This window comes from Bison bison, unplaced genomic scaffold, assembly GCF_000754665.1.
Source record: "Bison bison bison isolate TAMUID 2011002044 unplaced genomic scaffold, Bison_UMD1.0 scf7180017863959, whole genome shotgun sequence".
NCBI lineage: Eukaryota > Metazoa > Chordata > Mammalia > Artiodactyla > Bovidae > Bison > Bison bison.
In genome coordinates, this window is record NW_011494531.1 from 189853 (window position 1) to 210986 (window position 21134).

General features: G+C 42.3%; 1 protein-coding gene across 1 annotated transcript in view; it reads right to left on the reverse strand.

The window, feature by feature from the left end:
* The window catches only part of VOPP1 (vesicular, overexpressed in cancer, prosurvival protein 1), a 174767-nt gene that overhangs the window by 14828 nt on the left and 138805 nt on the right, over positions 1-21134 (reverse strand). The window contains exon 4 of the mRNA XM_010833932.1: positions 16726-16862. Coding sequence (XP_010832234.1) covers positions 16726-16862 — 137 coding nt within the window. The remainder of the gene's footprint in view (positions 1-16725; positions 16863-21134) is intronic.

Here is a 21134-nt window from a genome sequence, read left to right on the forward strand (position 1 = left end):
TTTCTTCCAAGGAGCTAGCATCTTTTAATTTCATGGCTGCAGTCACCATCTGCAGTGATTTTGGAGCCTAAGAAAATAAAGTCTGTCACTATTTCCATTGTTTCCCCATTTATTTGCCATGAAGTAATGGAACCGGATGCCATGATCTTTGTTTTTTGAATGTTGAATTTTTCTTTCTTTTTTTTTCACTTTACAATATTGTATTGGTTCTGCCACACATCAACATGAATCTGCCACGGGCATACACGTGTTCCCCATCATGAACCCCCGCTCCCACCTCCCTTGAGTTTTAAGCCAGCTTTTTCACTCTCCTCTTTCACTTTCACCAAGAGGCTCTTTAGTTCTTCTTCTCTTTCTGCCATAAGGGTGGTGTCACCTGCATATATGAGCTTATTGATATTTCTCCTGGGAATCTTAATTCTAGCTTGTGCTTCAACCAGCCTGGCATTTTGCATAATGTATTCTGCATATAAGTTAAATAAGCAGGGTGATAATATACAGCCTTAATATACTCCTTTCCCAATTTGGAACCAGTCCATTGTTCCATGTCCAGTTCTAACTGTTGCTTCTTGACTTGCATACAGATTTCTCAGGAGGCAGGTAAGGTGGTCTGGTATTCCCATCTCTTTAAGAATTTTCCACAGTTTGTTGTGATCCACACAAAAGCTTTAGTGTAGTCAATGAAATGGAAGTAGATGTTTACCTGGAATTCTCTTGCTTTTTCTATGATCCAGTGGATGTTGGCAATTTGATTTCTGGTTCCTCTGCCTTTTCTAAATCCAGCTTGAACATCTGGAAGTTGTTAGTTCATGTACTGTTGAAGTCTGCCTTGGAGAATTTTGAGCATTACTTTGATTGCATGTAAAATGAGTGCAATTGTGTGATACTTTGAACATTCTTTGGCATTGCTTTCTTTGGGATTGGAATGAAAACTGGTCCTGTGGCCACTGCTGAGTTTCCCAAATTTGCTGACTTATTGAGTGTAGCACTTTCACAGCATCATCTTTTAGGATTTAAAATAGCTCAGCTGGAATTCCATTACCTCTACTAGCTGTGTTCATAGTAATGCTTCCTAAGGCCCACTTGACTTCACATTCCAAGATGTCTGGCTATAGGTGAGTGATCACAACATTGTGATTATCTGGGTCATGAAGATCTTTTTTGTACAGTTCTTCTGTGTATTCTTGCCACCTCTTCTTAATCTCTTCTGCTTCTCTTAGGTCCATATCATTTCTGTCCTTTATTGAGCCCATCTTTGCATGAAATGTTCCCTTAGTATCTCTAATTTTCTTGAAGAAACTTCTAGTCTTTCCCATTCTATTGTTTTTCTCTCTTTCTTTGCATTGTTCACTTAGGAAGATTTTTTATCTCTCCTTGCTATTCTTTGGAACTCTGCATTCAGATGGGTATATCTTTCCTTTTCTCCTTTGCCTTTTGCTTCTCTTCTTTTCTCAGCTATTTGTAAGGCCTCCTCAGACAACCATTTTGTATTTCTTTTTCTTGGGGATTTCAATCACTGCCTCCTGTACAATGTCATGAACCTCTGTCTGGATTTTATGAGGTACTTTCTTTCTGTTCCTAGTTTGCTGAGTGTTTTGATGATGAAAGTGTGTTGCATTTTGTCAAGTGCTTTTTCTGCATCAATTGAATAATCATTATTTTCCTTCATTATGCTGACATGATGTATTACTTTAATTTTTATATGCTGTGAAGTGAAGTGAAAGTCGCTCAGTCGTGTCTGACTCTTTGCGACCCCATGGGCTATACAGACCATGGAATTCTCCAGGCCAGAATACTGGAGTGGGTAGCCCTTCCCTTCTCCAGGGGATCTTCCCAACCCAGGGATCAAACCCAGGTCTCCTGCATTGTAGGTGGATTCTTTACAAGCTGAGCCACCAGGGAAGCCTGTTGAACCATCCTTAAATTCCAGGAAAAATCCAAATTGGTGTATAATCCTTTAAAATGCTGAACTCTGTTTGCTACTATTTCGTTTAGGATTTTTGCATCAACGTTGATCAAGGACAAGGGCCTATAATTTCTTTTTTCTTGTAGTGTCTTTGTCTGGCTTTGGGATCTGAATAATGCTGGCCTCACAGAATGAGTCAGGAAATGTTCCTACCTTTTTGATTTGGGGTGGGGGGTGGGGAGGATTGATATTACTTCTTCAAATGTTCGGTAAAATTTACTATTGAAGCCATTAGGTCCAAGGCTGTACTTTGTTTGGAATTTTCTGATGACTGATTCAATCTCCTTACTAGTTACAGGACTACTCAAAATTTTTATTTCTTCATGATTTAGTCTTCGTAGATTTTGTTTCTAGAAAGCTGTCCTATCTAGTTTGCCCATATTTTTTTGCTCTATAATTGTTTTCACATAATCCTTTTTATTTCTGTAGAATTGTTGGAATGTTTCTACTCTCAGTATGATTTTAGTAGTTTAGGCCTTATCTTTTTTTTTTTATTCCTTAAGAAAAAAAATATAGACAGCCCGCTCTTTTGATTACCATTTAAAGATAAGGAATATTTTTTCCTTCCTTTCATTTTCAACCTCTTTGTGCTTTGGGGTCTGAAATCTATGATGGAGTGAAAGTGACACAAATTCAGCAGAAACCATACTTTGAATTTCAATCTTTTTCTGGGCTAGTGGTATGTGATAAGATCTATCATGATTCTGGGTAGTGGCAGCAAACCATAACTCCCAGTTAGCACTGTGATCACAAGGATAAAGAACTGGTTCACTCACAACCATTCTGTACCCAGACAATCAATGTTTTTCAATATAGCAGTCAATAAAATACATGAGATACTCATACTTTATTATTAAATAGGCGTTGTGCTAGATGATTTTGGCCAGCTTAGGCTAGTGTACCTGTTCTGAGCACACTTAAGATAACTAGCCTAAAGCTAAGATATTCAGTAGGTTAAATGCATTTCCGACGTACACTATTTTCAATTTAAGATGGGCTTATCGGGACCCCATCATAAGTTGAGAAAGATACGTATCTGGATCTTGTTTATCCATTCTGCAATCTCAGTGTTTTGATGGACAGTTTAATCCATTTACATTTGAAGTATTTACTGACAAGGAAGGATTTACTTCTGTCATTGTGCTATTTGTTTTCTACATGCTTTACAGGTTTTTTTGGCCCTCATTTTCTGCATTTTTACTTTTTTGTGTATAGTGGCTTTTTTGAAGTGCAATGTTTTATGCTTAGTGGGTCTTTTGAAAGCAAAGTTTAATTCCTTTCTCATTTCTTTTTGTGTATTCTATAGCTAATTATTTGTGGTTAACCAAGGAGATTACATTAAACATCCTACTGTTGTCACTGTTCAGTCATCCATCAGCTCCAGGAGCCCCTGAAGATATGAACATCTGTGGATGCTCAAAGTCCTTTACGGAAAATGATGTAGTATTTGCATATAACTTATGCACATCCTCCCATTTAAATCTTCTCTAGATTACTTATCATACCTGCTGCTAAGTCGCTTCAGTCGTGTCCGACTCTGTGTAACCCCATAGACGGCAGCCCACCAGGCTCCCCCGTCCCTGGGATTCTCCAGGCAAGAACACTGGAGTGGGTTGCCATTTCCTTCTCCATTATCATACCTAACATCATGTAAATACTCTGTAAATAGTTGTCATCATGTGTCTAATCCAAGTTTTGCATTTTGGAATCTTCTGGAAATATTTTTGATCTACAGTTGGTTGAATCCATTGACACAGAAACTGTGGGCATAGAGGGTTCGCTGTAATTTGAATTTATACCAGCTCAGCATCAATTACTTACAAAAACTACTCCTTTAAAGTTCTGTCGCCACCCCATTCAGTGGCTGATGTCACAAAATTACATCTTCATATGTTGTCTGATCTCCAAAACATAAACTAATAATTCTTTTAAATATATTAGTTTCTTATATTATGTAGAAAAGATTTGGGAGTTAAAAAGCAACATTATAGTAATACTAGATTTATACTAATAACTTTTCTTCTTTATATGTAACAGTATCTTAAGTCAAGTAGAAAACAAAAAGTAAAGTACAAATCACTGGTACATTAATATTGGCTTTATAATTTCCTAAGTACTTACTCTTATTGAGATCTTCCTTTACCCACACAGCTTTGAATAACTATTTATTGTATTTCCATTTCACCTGCAGGTCTCCCTTGAGCATTTCTTGCAGGGCAGGTCTAATGGTTATGAACTCCTTTGCTTTGATTTATCTGGGAATGATTTAATTCCTCCCTCAACCTGAAGGACAGTGTTGCCAGATATCATATTATTGATGGACAGTTTTTATTCTTTTATTTGAATATATTGTCCCACTTCCTTCTGGCCTCCATGATTTCTAATGAGAAATCTGCTTATAATTATATTGAAGATCCCTTATTTGTGATTTTCTTCTCCTTGCTACTTTCATGATTTCTCTTTGTGCCTGGCTTTTCAAAGTTTGATTATGTGTCTTGGTGTGGATCTCTGAGTTCCTCTTACTTGGAGTGGATGCTTATATGCATGCTTTCCATCAAATTTTTGACATTTTCAGCCATTATTTCTTTAAATATTCCCTGTTCCTTTTTTCTCTTTTCTCCTTCTGAGACTCCCATGATGCCTATGTTGATTTGCTTGATGAGGCCCCACAGGTCTGAGGCTCTGTTCAATTTTCTCAATCTTTTTTCTTTCTGTTCCTCAGACTACATAGTTTCCATTATCTAATCTTCAAATTTCCTGATCCTTTTTCTGTCTGCTCAAATCTGCCTTTGAATCATGTAGTGAATTTTTCATTTTTGTTATTGTACTCTTCAGCTCCAGAATTTTTTGTTCATATCTTCTTAGGATTTCCATCTCTTTACTGATATTTCTATTTTGTTCACACATTTTTTTTTAAGTTCTCTCCACATCTTACTTTAGTTCTTTGAGCATCTTTAAGAGAGTTGCTTTAAAAGATTTGTCTAGAAGATGTGCTATAGGTCCAAAAAATTTATTTATTTTAATTAGAGGCTAATTACTTTACAATATTGTATTGGTTTTGCCATACATCAACATGAATCTGCCATGGGTGGCATTGAAACATGCTATAGGTCTTTTTCAGGGACAGTCTATTGATTTGATTGTTTACTTTGGATGAACCATACTTTCCTTTCTTTCTATGCATTTTTTGATCACTGGACATTTGAATTGAACAATGTGATAACTCGGGAAATCAGATTCTTCTGGAAATTACTTCCCCAGTGTTCTACTGTTTTTCATTTTTGTTTTTGCTTACTGTTTGGGTTTTTGTTGCTGTTATTGTAGGCTGTCTCTGTGCAAAGGAAAAGCCTGAGGTATAAATTTAAGGTGTTCTTTGGTCTATTCTGAGCCTTTCCCTGGGGATGTGTAGTCACTGAGTAATTTTTTTTCCATATGAAGTTGTTTTTGAATGTTTTCATCTTTAATTACTGGCTCCCAAGAGGGGGAAAGGTGAAAAACCAAGGGCGTGGGGAAGGGCACCAGGCATTCACATCTCCTGGAGGTCACTTCAGCTGGAGGGAGAAGGGCTTGCAACAATGTGGCTGCCCTCTCTTTAATAAGAAGCAGCAAACAGCAACCAGAGCACAGATCCCCGATATTTGGAGGACAGGGTCCTTTTTGCTTCTGGCTCATACAAGCTGCCCCAGGATCATGTGCACAGCTGCCTCCCATGTGGCCTAGGGTCAAGGGTTAGGTAGCTGCTACTGTGCCAAGAGTTGATAAAGACCAAAATTAACTTCAGTTTGCCCTCTAAGTCTTCCCCTGGAAGTTCTAAGCCTTCAACAGACTTCTGATTACCAAAATAGTTACATCAGACAGATTCTGCCAGTACAATTTTTGTCTAGGTGAGGGAAAAGAATTCTGGTGCTTCTGATTCCACCTTCTCCCCAGAATTCTCTGCCAATCATTGCTTCTTGATGCAACTTGCACTGTTCACAGCTTGCTCTGTGGTAGACTGATGGACATGGTAGTTTACTTCTTTGACACACTGTTTAATTCAGTCTCTCAAGATTTTTGTATTTATGCTCATTAAACATGATTCAAAAGAATTTTATTTTGGTGTTCATTTCCAAGTTACAGTAGCTGTACAAAATAAAGTGCTTTGTTTTTTATATAATTTCTATAATTTTTCTACATTTCTATAATTCTCTATACTTGCAGTAATTCATGAGCACTCAAATGAGCTGTTTCTTAAAAAGTTTCAAAGATACCATATGAATTTGGAGCTGAACATTAACTCTCTGCAAACTTCCTCAAACTCTTGCTTGCTTTTTGGACCACTTACATTTTCAGTATTCTAATGCATCTTTGGTAATGTACATTTCTTATCTTACCAAAATTTTCCATTTCAGGTATAGTTCTTTGTCATTTTTAATCTCCTATGGATATGTAATGTTTTCAGTTATCATTTCATATTTTCTTTACCTAGTTTTACCAGTTAGATTTATTGGGATGGGAATGGCATTGTAATTTACTTTTGAAAATTTATTTTATGGATGTATAGACGACAGAGGATGAGATGGCTGGATGGCATCACCGACTCGATGGACATGAGTCTGAGTGAACTCTGGGAGTTGGTGATGGACAGGGAGGCCTGGCATGCTGCAATTCATGGGGTCACAGAGAGTTGGACATGGACTGAGCAACTGAACTGAACTGAACTGAGCACTGTTATGAACACCTAGGACACAGCAATGATGAAAACAGAAATTCTCAAATCCTTATGGCACTTGCAGTTAAGAGAAATAAAAAATATAAAAACAAAAGTATGTAGTATGTTACTGATGACAGTGTTAAAGATAGAAATTAAGTGGGGATAAAAAGAGAAAACAGAGTACAATTTTTCACTGTTTGCAAAGGGAAGGTCTTTGGGAGGTGAAACAGCTAGAAATAAATGAAGGAGCCAAACTTGAGCAGATGTGTGGGGGAGAAGGGGTTGGAGGAGCTGCTACATGTACAGGGGGAGCAGGTGATGGAGAAGCAGCATGTGTACAGGGGGAGGAAGGTGCAAATGCAGAGGGAATCACAGTATGAAGGCATCAGCATGGCAGTCTGGAAGTTCTGAGGAAAATCACAAAGTCCATGAGCAGCGAGAGTGGAACGAGGGCCAGGAGGACAGACAGCAGGAGACGTGGGTGAGAATGGAGCAGGCAGAGGTGAAACGCTCAGTTAGAAATGGCCTATGGCCACTGTGAGGACTTCTGATTGTGAACTGTGCTCTGACTTCTGTTTTCACTCTGGTTGCTCTTCTGGAAATCCATAGACTGAAGTAGGAGCTGGGGAAGCAGGATGACTAGTTAGGAGGTCTTCTGATCATCTCCATCAGAGGTGCAGCTCTGGAGGCAGAGCTGGTGGAAACCTCAGAAGGGCTCTGAGAAGCCGTGGAGCTGTGGTTCACCCTGATAGGAAGGTGGCGCGGGAGGTCTGGAGTGAGGGTGTGGGAGCAGGTCAGGACTTCGGGGTCTTCCCTCATCCTATACTTCATTTACTCAAGGAGTAATTTAGGGGGGTATTCTTTCACTTCCAAGTGGATTAGAAGATGATTAATTTGCTTATTTATGTTGAATAGATTTCTTAAAACTATAAGTTTTAGTAATATTAGTAGCAGCAACCACTGCCATTCACTCTGAGGTCTCAGGCACTGTGCTAAAGCACAGTGCTGCATCATCTCACAGGCAATCACCCTAGACAGTCGCCTAAGAGCTCAGCCTCACAGTTCAGATGCTGGAGGCTTTGCAGAATGGAGTCACTTCCCAGATGTGCCACAGGCACAGGTTAGAAATGGCCCCCAGAATGTCCTAGTCCAGACACCAAGGTCTGTTGCTTCTGCTCTTGCAGACTTATTCAGATTTTCTTTGTCGTGGACAATTTGATAAATTCTTTTGAATACTCCATTCACTTTTGTATTTTGAACAGATTAATAATAATGCATTGACATTTGACAGTTTCCATCATACTTCCCTATTTCTTGAGTTTTTGTTTTACATACTTTGACGTTATTCAATATATGACTCAAATTATATCCTCATTATCCCAAGTTATTTTTATCAGTATTAAAAAGATGTTCATTTTCATATATATGTTAGGACAATCACGGATTATTTCTTGGAAGATACACAAAAGACTGGTCATACTGGTCAGTCCAAGGAGGGGAGCAGGAAGGCCTGACCCTTTGCGTTTTCTCTTGCAAGGATCAGCGATCACAAAGATGCCCTTCTTTTACTGCTTCGTTGGGAGGAGGGGAAGAAGGGAGTTGAAAGCTGTCTCTGTATTAGGTACCTGGTCTTTCAGGCTGACCTGTCAGTGTTTGTAGATTATATAGCTGAAATTCTGCCAACACAAAGATGAACACCGGGGTCCTCACATCCCACAAAAAAAGGCAAACACAGCTTATCTTCACAACTGAAGCAGCCCTGTGTGTGTTTCAGCTTTGATTTGGAGGGTAAAAAACTGTCAAAACATACTTCCTACTGTTTCCATTCTCCTTCATTTTGCATCATTTAATCAGGCCACTACCATCACTTGCCTAGAGAATCCTAAGGACAGAGGAGCCTGGTGGGCTACAGTCCGTAGGGTTGCAAAGAGTCGGACACGACTGAAGTGACTTAGCATGCACACACGCACCATGACTGCAGGTTGACTGATTTAGTGCAGGATTGGGGCACCTGAACAGTCAGAAAACCATCAACAAACTCACTAATGGAAAGGAAAGAAAGTATCTCCCAGTGGGAACACTCCATCTACTTCTAAGTATCTTAAAAATCAGTACCAGTCATATGAAAGGAAACCACTGTTGAGGACAGTTAACACTGCTAAACCATATTAACATCACAGATGTCATTACCAACTGTTCTCTCCGGTCTCCGCACCTGTGTCATCACACAAGGGACCACTCTGTAACAGAGGGCCCACCCTCGTCCCTAAATACAGCTTCATGCTTGTCCTGCCACAGTTCCACAGCCCTCATCTTGACTATCAATTTGAGTGCCACATAATATGCCATAAAGAAAAGAGACCGTAACACCATCATCTTTTTCTTTGTGGCCCCAAACGTTCTCCCCACATTCAGTCTCAAGAGTACAAGTTCAGGCCCTGCTCTGATCACCCTGAAATCCAGCCCTACTCTCCTCCAGGACCATAGTTCTGCTGTAGCCAAGGTTTTACATTCTTCCCACTGTTGTAAATGTTCTCCAGTTTTATTGAAGTATTAATGACATATAACATTGCATGGCATAATGATTTGGTAATCATGTACATTGTGATTACCACAAATGAGTTATCACCCATCACCTCATAGTTAGACATTTTTTTCCTTTATGATAAGAACTTTTAAGATCTACTCTCTTACCAGCTTTCAAATATAGAGTTCCGCATGGCCACTAGGCTGTGTATGACACTGTCAGTCAGCCAGTGTTTTCTGAATGAACAAAGTCCACCTTTCCTCAATACCCAGAAGGGCATATCCAGGACCCTGCCAGGGGCGTGGGAGGCAGGAGGCTAAGCCTCTTAGGGAGCTCTAACTATCTCCAGTCACACTCTGGCCACCTCTGGACATAAGACAATAACTGGGACCGCTTTTCTTTATGCAACTTCATTTTGCAGACAAGGCACAGAGGCTCAAAAGAGACAGTGCCTAGCCTAGGCCCAACAGACCTCAGTCCTTCTGGCACCCCATCCAGCTGCCTCTCCCTGGTCCCCAGACCAGCTTCGCTGCACGCCTCTGCTCTCTATGCTGGCAAAGGCCCTAGTGAGCTGATGCAGGCCTCTGCCTTTGACCAACAGCTTCAACCTGTGTTTCTTGGTTTCTGGGTGGTCTCGAAGCCCCACCTCTTCACCTCAGCTTTCATACCTAGTTAGGCAGTTTCCTTCCCCCCAGTCCTGTTCCAACACGCAGCAGTCCACAGAACCACGGAGCGGCCAGGCCTACCCCAGCTGTGAGCATCTTGATCATGTGCAGGTCTCTGCTCTTCTGTACTCAGCCTTGTTGGGCTGGGGAGCTGGTCCTGCCAAAACGCTAGCATGTGCCCCTCTGCACGCAGGACATGAGTGCGCCCTCCTGCAGCCCTCCAGAGCAAGAGTGCTGGTTCTTTAAAAGTTGCCTTTTGAACACAACTCTTCAGGCAGAGTTGTTGTGGTGTTGCTGTGGTATTGCTGTGGTGTTGGAGAAGACTCTTGAGAGTCTCTTGGCCTGCATGGAGATCCAACCAGTCCATCCTAAAGGAAATCAGTCCTGAATATTCATTGGAAGGATTGATACTGAAGCTGAAACGCCAATACTTTAGCCACCTGATGCAAAGAACTGACTCGTTGGAAAAGACTCTGATGCTGGGAAAGATTGAAGGCAGGAGGAGAAGGGGACGACAGAGGATGAGATGGTTGGATGGCATCACCAACTTGATGGACATGAGTTTGAGTAAGCTCAAGGAGTTGGTGACGGACAGGGAGGCCTGGCATGCTGTAGTCCATGGGGTTGCAAAGAGTCAGACACAACTGAGTGACTGAACTGACTGAACTGACTTAAGGCAGAAATTCTCTGGAAGATAATCCCTGGGTATTCCCAAGCCTTTCTCAGTAAGTGAGACGATTAGAGAAGACAATTGACAAATTCAAAGAGGTCCTCAAGACCCATGGATTCCTATGCTGAGCCCAATAGAATTGACTGTTTATTCTTAAAAAAAAAAAAAAAGAAGAAAACTTGCCTTTTCTTCTTCATGAATAAGCACAACCCACCAGAATCTACTTCCCCTCCCCTAGATCAGCAGCAGAGGGAAAACAGAGCACCTGGCAGATGGGCAGATGTGCCCCGTGCTCCCTTTGCTGATCCCATCTCCCTCCACACCCGCCAGGCTCCTCCAGGGCCTGAGCGCCTACCTCGCGCAGTCAGCGCACCCATCAGCGCAAGGCTGCCTTCCCAGTCTGGCCCCGCAGCCTGCCCTTACCACCTCCCACCCCACCAAAGCGCACAGCTGAACCCCACCCATGGGAAGAGGTGAGTCTTCAGGCCCCATTAGAGAAACTAACAGATCCTATTTTTTCATCATTATCACTGATTGTAAAAAATCAAAGTAAATTCTTCCCAAACACCCCACTATTAACTAAGGACACAGCCCTGGATCTGGTGGTGAAAGTATGGGAACTGTATACTTCCATGGAACAAAACGAGCCTTCCTATGATGATCTGGTACATTTGGGACTGAACTTTTCATACTGTACGCATGGAGGGGGATGGTAGATCCCTGCAGACTCCCACACCAGCACCTCCCAGCAGAAGGTGAGGATACTTCCACAGGCCCCACAGGTGGCTGCATTATGAGATGGCAGTGGAGGAGAATTAACAGCCCCCATTTCTCTGAGGGCCCCAAACTGCAGGGTAGAATCGGGCCAAACTGAACTACCAGAGAAGTGGCAGACACTCTGCTGGACCTTGATCATGACCCCCAGTCTCCCCAGGGAGAGTCAGGATTGTTGATGTGGCGTCTCTGCTGCATTAGACGCCTACGTCCGCCTTGCCTACAAAAGCAGCAGCCCTTGATGCCGAAGTTACGGGACTGACTAGAGCCACCTGGACTCTGTGGCTCAGAGGTCTCAGTGGGCAGACATGTGAAATTCGGGCAGCAAAGGAAGGTACAGGACCCTTGCTGGCTGCTCCTCAGTCTCCAGCCCTCCTGCCTTACTTCCACTTAAATATACTTACAAACTCTTAGGTTCCTTCCATCCATACAACAGATTGTGCTTCCCATTTACTTGGCTTGCCAGCATCCTGAACTTTCTCTACATACCTCTCATCACAGTCAGTGACTTTACAGTTACTTGTGCAATGACACAGTGTTCCACATATGGTTGTGAGAAGCCTACAGAGCACAGCGGGGTGAGTGAGGGCTGGAACCCAGGCTGCAGTCTGTGTCCCAGGCACCTGCAGCACCTGAGCAAGCGGGAAGTAAATATGGATTGACCGAGGCTCCAAGTGTGGCCATGGAAAATCTTTGCCCCAGGCTGACCGTTCACTCAGCTGGCAGATGTAAATCACCTTGGTGCCTGAGGCATGAGTCCTGGCACTCAGGGCTCAGCCCAGTGGGGAGCCCAAAGTATACATAGAGATTAGAACTCACCATGATACAGGAAACCCTAAGGACTCCAACAAAAAATATTAGAGATAACAAATACAGTAAAGTGGCAGGGTACAAAATCAATACACAAGCATCATTGTTGTTTCTATACACTAACAATGAGCTAGCAGAAAGAGAAACTAAGAAAACAATACCATTACGACAGAAAGAATACAATACCTTGGAATAAATTTAACCAAGGAGGTAAAAGGCCTATGTAAGACACTGATGAAAGAAATTGAAGATAACACAAAGAAACTGAAAGATATCCCGTACTCATGGATTAGAAGAATTAACACTGTTAAAATGTCCATATTACCTAAAGCAATCCACAGATTCAATGCAATCACTATTAGAATCCTGATGACTTGGAAGCAACCTAGATGTCCATCAGCAGATGAATGGATAAGAAAGCAGTGGTACATATACACAATGGAGTATTAGCCATTAGAAAGAACACATTTGAATCAGTTCTGATGAGGTGGATGAAACTGGAGCCTATTATACAGAATGAAGTAAGCCAGAAAGAAAAACACCAATACAGTATACTAACACATATATATGGAATTTAGAAAGATGGTAACAATAACCGTGTATATGAGACAGCAAAAGAGACACTGATGTATAGAACAGTCTTTTGGACTCTGTGGGAGAGGGAGAGGGTGGGATGATTTGGGAGAATGGCATTGAAATACGTATAATATCATATATGGAACGAGTCGCCAGTCCAGGTTCAATGCACGATACTTGATGCTTGGGGCTGGTGCACTGGGACGACCCAGAGGGATGGTATGGGGAGGGAGGAGGGAGGAGGGTTCAGGATGGGGAACACATGTATACCTGTGGCGGATTCATTTTGATATTTGGCAAAACCAATACAATATTGTAAAGTTTAAAAATAAAATAAAATTTAAAAATAAATAAAAAAAAGAACAAAAAATTCTAAAATTTATATGAAACCCAAAGACCCCAAATAGCCAAAGCAATCCTGACAAAAAAAGGAACAAAGCTAGAGGTGTATCACATGCCCCCTGATTTCAAATGATACTACAAAGCTATAAGAATCAAAAGAGCATGGTACTAGCAGAAAAACACACACAGAGATCAATGGAATGGAATTAAGAGCTCAGAGATAAACTCACACAGACATAAACAATTAATTTACAAAAAAGAGATGAAAAACATGCAGTGAAGAAAGGATAGTCTCTTCAACAAATGGAGTTGGGAAAACTGAACAGCCACATGAAAAAGAATCACACTAGACTACTATCATATACCGCACACAAAAATTTACTCAAATGGATTAAAGACTTGATTGTAAGACCTGAAAACATAAAATTTCTAGAAGAAAATATGGACAGTAAGCTGTTTGTCACCAGTCTTAGCACTATGTTTTTGGACATGTCTCCTCAGGCAAGGGAAACCAAAGCAAAGACACACAAATACACGGTGAAGGAAACCACTGTCAAAACAAAAAGGCAACCTTCTGAATGGGAGAAAATATTGGCAAATCATGTATCTGATAAGGGTTAATATTCAGGATACAAAGAATTCTTACAACTCAACAACAAAAACCCAAACAACCTGACTAAAAATAGGCAGAGGATCTGAATAGACATTTTCCCAAAGAAGGTATCTAGATGGCCAATAGGGACATGAAAAGGAGCTCAACACCACTGACCACCAAGGAATGCAAATAAAACCATAATGAGCTATCACCTCACACCTGTCAGAGTGGCTATTGCCAAAGATAAGAAATAACAAGTGTCAACACTTGTTGACAAGGATGTGGAAAAAAGAGAAGCCCATGCACTATCTTAAGCAGGAGAATAACATGACCTATGTGCTTCTTTTGTCCCCAAAGAACTTTCTAGTGGCAACATGGAAGACAGAGAAGAACTGGCAGAGACTAGTGACTGGAAAATTTTTAGTAGGCATTGCTCAGGGGTGAGGTAAGAGTCTGAATGAAGGAAGACTTGTAGGGTCGATGACATTTTTATTATAGGGGGACTGAGGACTCCAGTCAGAAAGACGTGTGGACTGCAATGCAGAAAAGAGGTGGGGCCGAGGAGAGAGGGTGACAGAGGCTGCAGGGTCTCCGTGTTTGGAAACACTGAAAGGCTGAGGACATTCAGTGGGAGCTGTGTGCCCTAGACCAGCCCAGGCCTGACACCACAGGCCAAGCACACAGAGCACCTTGCATCTCTGGCCACATGGGACACTCAAAATCCATGTTATGAAGGTGGAAGGGAAAGGAAATTCATTAGTCTTTTACCCACTTCTCTGCTCTATTCTCTGCTTCTTGAAAAAAGAAATCAAAGCACTCAAAAGTCAGACTAATCTTGATAAACTTTAGGTTTGGCCTCTCATTTTAAGTGAAACTTTTCACTTTGCCATACGTTGGAGCAGATCTGAAGCTATACAAACATTTCCAAATAGGAAAGAATAAAAATCCACTTATGCATGAAAAGTGGTACTAACCTTCAGGGAAAGTTTAAGGTACAACAACCTCTGAACTGTTGTGAAAAATACATATTCAGATTTTTAGTAACATTTTAAACAATAATAAAGGTGATTTTTTAAAAAATCCCAGAGAGTATCTGGTGGAATAAAACTATAAAAGAACAGATCAGCAAATGACCATCCCCATATCTTTGTCTAAAGCACAGAGAGAGAGAGCTCTTGTCACACTCAGTCTCCAACTTCTTTTTCCTTTGAGGTTTGATCGACATCCAAAAAGGTGAACATATTTAATGTCTACAACTTGATGACTTTAGAGATAAAAATACACTGTGAAGCCATCACCACAATATATGCCATAAACCTATGGATACCATGAGGGGAAGTGGGATGTGGGGTGGATTGGGAGACTGGGATTGCCACCGCTATGCATGGAACAGATACTAGTGAATAGTGCAGGAACTCTACAGGATGCTCTGCGGTCACCTAGATGGAACAAAATCCAGAAGGGAGAGGATATGTGTATACATATGGCTGACTCACTTTGTTGTAAAACAGAAACAAGGCTGTCAAGCGACCATCCTTCAATGGGGGAAAAAAGATCTCCACTTTCAGCAAATTTGTGAGTATATGATAGTGTCATTAACTACAGGCCTCACTCTGGGCAGCAGACCTTATGACTGATGTTATAGGACTGAAATTCTGTAAAAACCCAAGCAGAACTTGCTCCTAGACCTCTGACTCCCTCTACAGTGTATGAGGAATAGAGAAACCCTGCCCCTCACCCTCAAGGCACCAGGGAAGCCATGCAACCCCCAGCCCACCACGTGGCGAAAGACAGGAGCTCCAGGAGCATGACCTCCCCAGGCCTGCAGAGCCCCACAAAGCCCCTCCTGAAATGGAATGTCAAGACAAGGAACGGGGCCTGTGTCCCCAGGGAAACCGGAATTCACCCACTACAGTATGTCTGAGTTTAGATAGTTAGAGCAGTGTTTTATAAGAATTAAGAAACCACAAATTCTTTTTGACATTGGGGCACCACTCTGGGTAATGTTCCATAAATAGGCCAAATGTAACTTGTGGAAAATGTCTATAGCAGCACAATTAACAAGTACTCGTGATACTGCTAATAAATGCACAGTACATGCTTACTGAGTGAAGGAATAAAAAGCAAAACAAAGAAAACAAATGATCAGTAATGACAGACTACTTTTCACTTTCCTGCATTGGAGAAGGAAATGGCAACCCACTCCAGTGTTCTTGCCCGGAGAATCCCAGGGACGGCAGAGCCTGGTGGGCTGCCGTCTATGGGGTCGCACAGAGTCAGACACGACTGAAGTGACTTAGCAGCAGCAACATGATTAATGGGCTTCCCTGGTGGCTCAGACAGTAAAGAATCTGCCTGCAATGCAGGAGACCCAGGTTTGATTCCTGGGTCAGAAAGATCCCCTGGAGAAGGGCATAGAAATCGACTCCAATATTCCTGCCTGGAGAATTCCATGGTCAGCGGAGTCTGGTGGGCTACAGTCCATGGGGTTTGCAGAGTCAGATATAACTGAGCAACTAACACACACACACACAACATGATTAATATTTAGTCCAGAAGCATTAAGAATGGCAAGAATATTACACTTTCTACATAAAAATTTAAATGTGAAATAATTTTTGAGAAAATAACGTGCATATATGAACCACATATGCATGTATGTGTGCATGCTCAGTTGTCTGACTTTGTGACCCCAAGGACTATAGCCCACGAGGCTCCTCTGTCCATGGGATTCTCCAGTCAAGAATACTAGAGTGGGCTGCTATTCCCTCCTCCAGGGGACCTTCCCAACCCAGGGATCTAGCTGGTATCAACTGTGTCTCTTGTATTGCAGGCAGATTCTTTACCACTGAAACCTGGGAAGCCCCCATGAACTGCATAATCATGCATAAAAGATGCACCAATAATAAGGTAAGAATATGAGGTGATAGACATATAATACAACAGACAATGAATTTCTTATTAGCACAAATGCATCAGAACTTAAATGAATAAATGTGGCCTGACTTTTTTCTTCCAGCATAGTCCATGGCGGTGCCCTTATCAAATGCTTACAGAGGACATGTAAACTGGAAGGAGGACAGACAAGGGCAGAGGGCTTGGCTGACCTGGAGTGGGGTTTTGGGGCTGCCTGGTGTAGGACACGTTGAATGCCGGCTCCTCAATCAGCGGTGGTGGGTACATGCGCCTCCGGATGAAGAAGCCGGCTCCACAGCAGAAAAGCACACCCATCATCAGGAGGAACCTGGGCAAGAGCACAGGGTGAGGCCTGGGCAGACGGCAGGGCTCCCCTGACTGGTTCTACCCAACCGCTCTCCCCGGGAATGGTCCCAGTGGAGGAACCAGGGAGACACCTGGCATCAGAGCTCTGGGGGCCCCTGGATGGAGGCCACTAGCATGGAGAAGCTCTCAAAGTGAACATTTTGCCTCAGAAGCTCCAAATGGCTATTGACCTCAAAGGGTTGGTACAGCTCTTCCCTGTCCATGGCCCTGACTTCAACCCAACATTTAGCGAAAACAGAAGATGCCTTTTCAGTCCTGCTTGAAGACTACTGCTGGTTCTCACTGGCCTCCTCCTTCCCCGCCTGCTGCCCACCCCCTGCAGTTTTCTTTTCTGTTTAAGCAAGAAGAGTAAGCATGGGATCCTTTCTAACAGTTTCTCTCCATTATTATATGAACATCTATAAAAATTTTTTAAAGTGCCCTTTCCAGAGCACATCTTAATTTTAGAGAAACTACAGGAATAGAGAAAATACTCACAATTCATTTTAAAAGCTTACAATTCTATATTATCTATTTCTTCCTGGTCCAGTTTTAGAAAGTTGTACTTTTCTAAGAATTTGTCCATTTCTTCCATGTTGTCCATTTTATTGGCATATAATTGTTGATAGTAGTCTCTTATGATCCTTTGTATTTCTGTGTTGTCTGTTGTGATCTCTCCATTTTCATTTCTAATTTTATTGATTTGATTTTTCTCCCTTTGTTTCTTGATGAGTCTGGTTAATGGTTTGTCGATTTTATTTATCCTCTCAAAGAACCAGCTTTTGGCTTTGTTGATTTTTGCTATGGTCTCTTTTGTTTCTTTTGCATTTATTTCTGCCCTAATTTTTAAGATTTCTGTGGGAGAGGGAGAGGGTGGGATGATTTGGGAGAATGGCATTGAAATACGTATAATATCATATATGGAACGAGTCGCCAGTCCAGGTTCGATGCATGATACTGGATGCTTGGGGCTGGTGCACTGGGACGACCCAGAGGGATGGTATGGGAAGGGAGGAGGGAGGAGGGTTCAGGATGGGGAACACATGTATACCTGTGGCAGATTTATTTCGATGTTTGGCAAAACCAATACAATATTGTAAAGTTTAAAAAAAAAAAAAGGAAGTTGTGGTACAGATACACAATGGAATAATACTCAGCTATGAAAAGGAACATAAATTTGAGTCAGTTCTAATGAGGTGGATGAAACTGGAGCCTTTTATACAGAGTGAAGTAAGTCACAAAGAGAAACACCAATAGTGTATATTAACACATATATATGGAATTTAGAAAGACAGTAACAATGATCTTAAATGCAAGGCAGCAAAAGAGACACAGATGTAAAGAACAGAATTTTGGACTCTGTGGGAGAAGGCGAGGGTGGGATTATTTGAAAGAATAGCACTGAAACATGTATATTACCATATGTAAAACAGATAACCAGTGCAAGTTTGATGCATGAAGCAGGGCACTCAAAGCTGGTGCTCTAGGACCACTCAGAGGAATGAGGTGGGGAGGGAGATGGGAGGGGGTTCAGGATGGGGGGACACATGTGCACCTGTGGCTAACTCATGTTGATGTATGGCAAAAACCATCACAATATTGTAAAGTAATTATCCTCCAATTAAAATAAATTAATTAATTTTTTTAAAAAGGAAAAAACACAAAAGCTTATAATTCATTTTAAATCTCTAGGTTCTAAGTATGGCTGGACCATTTATTGTGACCCCACAGTCTAATGGACAAGAGCTGACTCCTTGAAGGATTGGATGTTTGTTGAAATCATCTGAGGATTCTCAGTGACTACTGGATCACTGTCATTCAATAAAAAATGAACGAATGGCACTTCCCATCTCACTTCAGCATTCACCTAGTTTTTCTAGCAACAGGGGAAATCATTTGAAGCAGGGCCAAGTTGACTGTTCCACACAGACATAGCTGAGAAACTTGTCCATCTCTAAACTGATATGATGATGGGACTCACAGAACCTGTGAGAACCTCAAATAACACACACATTCTTGTGAAGGATGCACACACAGCAGAGCTGGCCATGTCATGGTCAAAGGCACCTGTCCACACACGAATGTAATTTAAGGAAAGAGCAGACAATAAAGCCTTTGAAAATATAAACATGATATTAAGAGTTAAGGCTATTAATCAATAAGTATTTACCAGACACCTTGGAACGTTGAGAAGGAACAAAGATCAGGGGCACCAGGCAGGAAATGATTCAGAAGTGGACTGAAATCGTGGTTTTCTAATCTTTCGTTTAATTCATTAGTAATTCAACAAAATTTCTGAAGCATCTGCCAGGCTCCCAGCACCAATCTTTGCATTATAAGGAGTAAGACAGGTGGGGCCTCACCTTCACTGAACTTGAGTTGTCATAGGGGAGGAGGACAGTAAATGACAAACAAAATTATTTATTTACAACTCTGATAGTGCCAAGAAAGAAGAGGAAGGGTGCATCATAGGTTGGGGGGAGGAATGCATATAACACACAGCCGTGTTTATCATTTCAAGGGTACAGTTCAGTGTAACAAGAGGTATAAGGAGGGTATCTGCCAGACTAAGGGAGATCACAAAAGCTTCTTTTCCTTCAAAGCAACATCTGAGCTGAATTCTGAATGATGGAAAGAGACAAATTGAAGGGAAGTGAAGATGTTTCTGGGTAGAAAGGAATTGCATAGGTGCGCCAACAGGAAAAGTTGGGTGGGCGAGAGGCCTGAGGAGGACAGCTATGAGCTGCAGATGGGGAAGGGGTTAGAGGGGTGCAGTCCTGGGGAGCAGGAAAAATCCAAATAGTGCAAAACAAAGCCCCCACTCCCAAGTCAGAAGCTGGAATCTAAGATGGACAACTTCGTCTGGACTCCATGATAGTCCTACATTCAACCCTGGGTCCAACTGTAAATATCTGAGCAGAAATGCAAGGCACACAGAGGTGACTGTGCATAAGGTTTTACACCCCTGCTCACTCCCAAAGGTCCAGGCTCCCGGTGTTGGACATGCAGAAGCCATGAGAGATTTTGGTCTCTTCCATGAGATAACCCAAAATGATAGTTTTGGCTTATCTGTCAAACGGAAAGGGCTTCCCTGATGGCTCAGTTCGTAAAGAATCTGCCTGCAGTGCAGGAGACCCTGGTTCATTTCAAATGGAATACATGTTTTTCTGGACAAATATAAGCGATATGCACCTCACAGTGTGGACTGCTGGAGAGCAAATAGGTGCAAGCAAGTAAGAGCACAGTCACGTGGTAGGAGGCCCACTCCTGGCTCCTGGGGCAGTCATCATCACACTTGTTCCTTATTGAAACAGCAGTCTGAGAAGAGAGGGGCAGGGGAATGAGTTTCTGGTAACAAAGAGGAAAGGGGGGGTCAAGGTAAGAAAAGCAATTCTCGAAGTTCTCTTTCATTGCTGAGCAGGTATGGGGAGCATTCCTGGGATTAAGAGAGGAAGTTTGTGTCTTTTTATCATGAAAAGTAATCTGGCTTCTTCAATTTGTTTTTTAGTCTCTTCCTGCCTTCCTCCCCAGCAGTTTTCAGGTCTCAGGCAGCAGCAGAGCCTCCCTGGGCCCGCATCCCCCAACTCTGCAGGAGCCCCACAGCAGGCAGCACTTACCTGCCAGACTGCACTGTGTCGCAGTGTGCTTTTCAACTCTACAGCTTTCCAAATCCTGGGGCCTACATTAGACTACCCTAGGTAAGGATTACTTAAGATATTAGAGCTGACTTCCAAAAGCATTCTCTGCCAAAACCTCTGTGCTATGCTAAGGAACCCCAAATCCTCCAAAGTCAAGGGGAGCCAGGTTGGAGAACAGCCCTCCATTCGCTCCATGCCCAGCTCCCTCCTCCCAACCTCCTACCTCTCCCCCCAAACTTCCCCCCAACACCAGCTCCCCACCATCCCTCTCTCACCAGGTCCATTCTTAGGGCCCTGGCCCTAAAATGTGCAGGTCCCTTTGCCAGGAGGGCCCTCTTCTCTGAGACCCAGACAGAAGCCATGAGCTTTCCCCAACTTTTCTGTCATCAGAAGTTGCATGCTTTGTTTCCAGAACACTGGCTTAAAATTCTCCATGTGTTTAGACATCTGTTCTAGGAGCCCAGCTGCCATAGGGCCTCTCCATAGGACCCTGGTACGTAACAGACACATTACCGAGAGAAGGAACATATGGAGTGAAAACCAAGCACCCTCAAACTTCAGCTGGGACTTGCATCTCAGGGTGTTCTCTGGTTGTCTCCCTGGTTTTGTTGTTGTTC